Source organism: Montipora foliosa, chromosome 3 (assembly GCF_036669935.1).
Source record: "Montipora foliosa isolate CH-2021 chromosome 3, ASM3666993v2, whole genome shotgun sequence".
NCBI lineage: Eukaryota > Metazoa > Cnidaria > Anthozoa > Scleractinia > Acroporidae > Montipora > Montipora foliosa.
The window spans coordinates 71,013,526-71,019,841 of NC_090871.1; the positions used below are offsets into that span (position 1 = coordinate 71,013,526).

The following is a 6,316-nucleotide window of genomic DNA, read 5'->3' on the forward strand; positions in this document are numbered from 1 at the left end:
CATGTAAGCGAATGTAGAGCTCTTACCTTTTTGGTACTCCTTTTCTTCACTCGGCTCTGAAGAGACTTAGGGTATTGGTCCATATGAGAACTCTTGTAATTTTACGGACTTTTTCTGAGCTAACGTTTCCTTGGACATTTCAGTATCTGGATGAACGTCATGTCCACTTTCGTGGGGAACCAGGCCTCCTTTGTGCTGATTGTTTCTTTTTGTTTGTACACAATGCTCCATTTGGTAAGTTTTATTTTACGGTTTAGTCACCACTGATGATGAATCATCATGAGCCATCACTTTTTGTGTACAATTATGCCAGGAACGTGCTCTTCCGAGACGGGACAATCTCACGTACCCCTGTTCCTTCTAATTCCCGGTGGGAAATCTAATTCGTGTAGCCCTTTATGCAAAACTTAAGTAAATACATGGAATGACAGGTTTGCTTTCGAGCTGATGAGTGAAACAATCACTGACGTTTTGGGTCGTAGAGATTACAACGCTGGCGCTTTGAGTATTTTCTGTAATGAAAATAATTGTTTTCCATCCAAGGTTTGACAGCTATGTTGGAAATCACCAAAAAGCTCAAGCGGATGAAAAGGTCACTGATTTTCGCAGTGATTTCACTCAGTGATTTCACTCTTCACGAGAAGAAAACAAAAGAAAAAAACAAAATGGCCATAAGAGGGTCTTAACTGCAACAAAATTTCTGATGCTCTTTACCATCTAGATTTCATTGGATATATGGTTTCGTTTGCACATGACATAGGCTCGCTCAAGTGACGAGACTGGTGGTCTTTTCCTAACAGTTCTTTACCTTATTTGTGCAACCGTTTCATTTCATTCGCGGGACACAAATTTTAAAAATATCACTTAAAAACGAATCAATGCCCAGGACCACACAACAGTTTGCCCTGCTCGTGACTCCGCTAATCGTTTATTAATACATCCTCAATAAATCATTATGAATACGGTATTTCCTGCTGTATATAGGTGGTTTGAGACCTATCTCTAGAGACACAGATAACAATAATGTAATGTGCAATACATGAATAGTGATGGTGGACCAACAAAAACCTTTTGTATTCATCCACCAACATGGCGGCGGTGGCGAAACGTAAAAACTGCCTATAGCATAGCTGGACCTTACTTTCTCTGTCCGCATATTAAATTGTGACTTTACGTAATATTAATGCGGTGCCAAATTTAGATCACGTTAGTGATCAAAGTTCAAAAGCATCCCAGCCATTGTACATGTCTTAATCCACTTTCCCTTTCGATAAAGAGAATTCGAGATATGCAGATAAGAGAAGCAAGGTCGTGCATATTTTTGATGCTTTTCATACTTTGGGAAACCACCTTCTCAAAGAAAGCCTTTTCCTTTTATTTGTGTGTTAACTGTTATTATATGAATCCTGTGGTCATTGTATGAAGAGGAGCGCGCCGGCTTAGACGAAGACGATCCGACCTTTTTGTCGACCTCGAAGGCTATCTACAACAGACCTATCAGGAAGGGGCAGGGGTAACGGAATACAGCAACAGCTTACATTAAGCTGCGAAAAAGTAGCTCTTCGATGCAATAGTGCTAAACCAGTCAGAAAACAATGGGCGCAAAAAAATTACAACAGATACAATGGAGCCTAATCCTAAACACAATAGAACCACAGCCTGAACCGGTCCAACGGGAGGTCGTAAAGAATTATGCGGCACATGATCTGCTAAAGCACCCAGAGGCATCCTTCACACGGGATTAACGAAACCGCATGCGTAAATAAGCACTTTTCAAATGACGATTGTCAAGCCCAAGGGGACCGTATGAAAAGGGGTACGGATGCTAAGTTTCGGATTTTGGTCTCACTTAGGGTGTCCCTTCATATGCGAAGTACCCCCCCTCCCCCGGGATGTCAGGTGAATTACTTGCAAGTGCGAAGATTCCTGTGCCAATTCGATTTGTTCACAGAGTTTGAAAGTGATCGTAACGGGTCAGTTGACAAAAGCACGATCGAACGAAGATTACATCCCGAATTAAATAAAAAATACAGTAGACACGGCAGACAAGTTGAATACTTTCACCAACCAATAATGCCAAACGTTTATAATAAACTCCTTGGTTAGTTTCTAATCTGGGATTAGCGTTAATCGGCTTTTGAACAACCAGGCCCTGAACAACAGCGCAAATACCATAGAAGATGACAAATATACATTCGAAACAGTAGGCCTGACATAACTATCAAAGGCCAAAGTATTCCAGGCCGGATTTCATTGGCACCCGGAAACCTTTTGAAGTCACAAAATCGGAAGAAAAGAATGGTCCAGTGCGTGATGTATTCAAAGAAGCATGGTCACTACAAAAACGTTAATATTGCCATATGTTCTTATCAGTTAATTTTATATGATTGCCACATCTGCGGTACGGCTTGCCGCGTTGTGGCTGACACTTCGTCATGGGCAGCGGTCCGAACTCTTAACAGGATTATTAATATATCGAAAGTGGGCTTTCGCTGTTTTCTTTTTTTTTTTTTTTCAGGTTTCAGGGCAAGTAACATCAGAAAGAAGGTGCAGATGGAATCAACTTAAGATATTATTTCCCAAGGGAATCGAATGTCGAAACTGCCCAGAATGTCCCGAGGGTCTTGGGTTAGTCCCGCAGTGTGGATCACGCATAACGACTGATGAAGCTGTGGAATGTACTGAGTGCCAGGAAGGCAAAAGCTACTCTGACACGCACGATATATCTTCATGTAAGCCTTGCACCATCTGTGACCCTAATGAGGAAACAATCAGTCCTTGTACTCGAACAAAAAATGCAATTTGCGGGAAGTGCAATGCTGGGTAAGAGATATTTAAGGGGAGCCTCCACGCTTACAAAAGAACAATCATAAACTGCAGAAAGAATATTTACAGTCAAATTTATTTGAAAATCTCTCAAAGTAAGTGTTTGCATTACAAAAAAAGGAATTTTATAATCGTTTATTTCACTTTCTAATTTCTTGGGCAACTGTTATACGTCACACTTATTGAAAATAGCGGCTCCGGGAACTCAAATAAGCGATTCAAAAGTTCATTTCTTTCTGATACAAACCAAGAGATTATGACATGATCTCTTGTACAAACGCTTTCTTTGAAATGGTTTTAAACAAATTGTCAACAGTGTTTCCTGTGGTTTAAAGTTCTTTTTAAATTGGATTGGAGGTTCCGTTTAACCCTTTACAAACTTTCGCTTGTCGTGATTTTGTAAAATGTCCTTATGAAATAAGAGAACGTATTATTAACATTAACATTTTTCAAGGCGTGTCGCCTAGTAAACAGTGAAACGGAAGTAGTTTTTATATTAAACGAGAAAAAAAAAACGAGAGAACTGATCTTCAGACATGAATAATTTTTGTAAGGGAGAAAGGTTTTTTTGTATCAGTTAACGACACGCTAAAATGTTGAAAAAGGTCATTAATTCACTGACTGCATGTATACCACAATATAAAGGAGCGAAAGTAAAATATCATACTTTTCGTCGACAGTACGCCGCAACGAATGCACTTGCTTTCTCACATCAAACCTAATGAGTCAAATCCTGACACAAACTAGTTGACTGACACCCTGCGAGCAGAGCCTCCTTTTGTCTTTTTCTTTACTGAGGAGGAGAAAAGTAGGCTCTGCCGGAATCGCGTCAACTCTTTGAAGCCGCCACAGCCCGAGCTTCTGGACTAGTCAATCTTGTTTTCTCTCGTCAAACCGGTTTTTCCAGTGCGAGCGTCCGTTTAGTGACAAGTTAAGCAGACTGTATTTTTCGACGTCATGCGTGGTGCCATCTCCCCTTTTCATAGCGACTTGATGTCTAAACGATTCACAATATCGTACTGAGCTCAATTTCCTGGACCGTACGTTGAGCAACGCTCTCTTGTCTTCTAGTGCAATTGATAATAAATTGAGCTTAAAAACCCGGGCAGTAACTTGAAGTGCATCCCTCGAAAGCAGTTAGTCAGAAAGAGGTATCGAATCGAACAGGCGGGGCCATCCTCGTTGATGTTTAGCTGGCTCAGATAACAACCTCTTTGATCCGTGAACTTCTTAATATCCTATTCAGTCGGCCCTACCCAATAATTGTAAATTATCCGTACCGCAAGCTCTATCAAATTTCATATCGATGGGCATCATTTCATTACCGTTGCAACTCTTCCGAAAAGATGAAATACTGAGTGCTAAAAAGATAACCAATTTGTTTTCATGGCAGTTACTATCGAGCGGTTACTGGAGATTGTCAACCATGCTCTTGGTGTTGTGCAGGCAGCAGAGACGACGACAAAGAAAGGGAGTGTATGGAACAGTCCGGCTTTCCCGCCAATAGAGTTTGTCGCTATGATGTCAACACCATGAAGTGCGCACCTCATGTAAATGAAGCAACTTCATTGGTGCACCCTACATCCACTGTGAAATCCATAAACAAAAATGGAGTTGCGACCCATGTCATGAAAGAAGGGACAATGAACAGTAAACTACATGTATGGTTGCTTGTGCTTATTGGTTTCCTTCCTTTGGCTATGTGTAGTTTGGTCGGTCTCCTGTACATTTACCGGAAGAAGAATGTAATTGTTGCCAACCCTTTGTGGAAATTATGTGTGACTTAACGTCGTAAGTTTTCAAGTCATTCCTGATCTTCAGTTTGTAGTGTAGTCAGCATAAAGGCAGAACTCAATAGGACCTTTAAGCTTTCTACGCGAATTGTCCATCTCATTCTCTATAAGGGAAAGATACGTTATCTATTGTCTCTTTCCAGTGTAATTGCTGTCAATTTTGAAAGAAATAATTTAGAGTTATATTCTCGGCACAAAAGAAGAAGCTATAAGGATGCACTGATAGCACTTTAATTGTCTGGAAAACACTAAAATTTGATTGGTGAATGGAACCAACTAGAGTGAGTTTCAATCAAGTGTCGTAAAATCAAAACCAAAGTGATTACTTTGGCCGATCAAAAAGGACGGAGACAATCCAGTAAATCAATCAAAACTCGAAGTAATTACACGTAGCCGACACAAAGCGTGGGAAAATGTGCACGCGCTAGCCATGACTGGTTTTTGTTTCGGTTTCACTTCTGATTGGTTGAAGAAGTGGCGCGAGAACTTTGAACCAATCACTGAGTGAAAAAATCATAACCCTAAGCAATTTGCTAATTACTTTCGAAACTCAATAGAAAATCGCTCTAACGACAAACTAATTTCCTATCCAATCAGTCAACGGTTCAACTGGCTCCTAACCGTTATTAGGGCCAACTGATCTTCCAACCGAAGATCAGAAACTTTGAGAGATCAAAAGCAAACAGAGGAGATATCGTGGACAAAAATTACCCTTCCAAGCGCTTCCGGCTGTCAAGACACTGTTGACCAAATTTAACCCCCCCCCCCCCCCCCCCCACCCACCTTCCCATTCCCCGACTCAATAAGGAGCTTAAGCATGCGACGTTTTTAAGACGCGGACGGCAACCGGAAGTGAACATTTCCCGGTTTGTGTATGGTTTTCTCAGCGTGTCTTGTCCACGATTGTAGTTTTAGTAACTTTTCAATCTCCGGTTTGGGTTTTGATTGGTGCACCAAGTCTCGGTTATGAGCTCATATCTCGTACCTACTTGCTCTAGGAAGCGAGATTTCCAAATATCCAAACATTTTTATTAGAATTTAACAAACCAATTACACAGTTTGAGCTTGATGGAAAGATAACTCGTATCCAACGCTAATGGAATCATAATTGTTAAATGCAACTTTATATTATAATTTTGTAAACGTGCCAACTGCTTGAACAGAAGTCATTGCGGCTATGTCTGGCACAATAATGACAACAGTTGATGTCAGAGATATCTTAGATATAAAAAGGTCTTTCTCAAAATTTTTCTTATTTCTATTTTTTTAGCCAGTCAAGAGCAATCTTGCACCACTCCTCCATCTCCGATTGTGTTAGGAAGAAAAAAAAGTGAAGTTGTTGTGGAAGAATTCTCAAAGAATGGAGAAGACGGCAGACATTGTGTTTAACACTGTCATAAATGTCACTGTTGGGTTGCTGTTTTACCGCATATTACGGTAGCGAACTCTAAAACGTCGTATGTACGGTAATACCTCTCTCTATCTTCAAAGCATTGAGCGCAATGCGGTTTAATGAGAATGCGTAAGGGGAGATGAAGAAGCCATTCTCAACACCACGAAAATCGGAAGCTATTTTGTAGCAGCAATTGTTGAAGTGGATCCGAGTTCTCTTTCTATTGCATTTAAACTCGTTTTTAATATGGTCCAGCAAAACTCAGAATAATTACACAATGGGCCTTAATCATGCAGCGGCCATG

At 40.6% G+C, this 6,316-nt stretch overlaps 1 protein-coding gene across 1 annotated transcript; it reads left to right on the plus strand.

The window, feature by feature from the left end:
* Positions 1-217: 217 nt before the first annotated feature.
* On the plus strand, positions 218-6,008 carry LOC137996307 (uncharacterized). The gene is made up of 4 exons (XM_068841710.1): positions 218-234; positions 2,519-2,823; positions 4,220-4,530; positions 5,890-6,008. The coding sequence occupies exons 1-4, from the start codon at positions 223-225 to the stop codon at positions 6,006-6,008; spliced, it is 747 nt and encodes a 248-aa protein (XP_068697811.1). The 5' UTR covers positions 218-222.
* Positions 6,009-6,316: the final 308 nt, after the last annotated feature.

Coding starts and splice junctions, on each gene's coding strand:
- LOC137996307 (XM_068841710.1), top strand. Junction 2,824..4,219: donor TGCGGGAAGTGCAATGCTGG/GTAAGAGATATT, acceptor TTTTCATGGCAG/TTACTATCGAGCGGTTACTG. Junction 4,531..5,889: donor TTTCCTTCCTTTGGCTATGT/GTAGTTTGGTCG, acceptor CTATTTTTTTAG/CCAGTCAAGAGCAATCTTGC.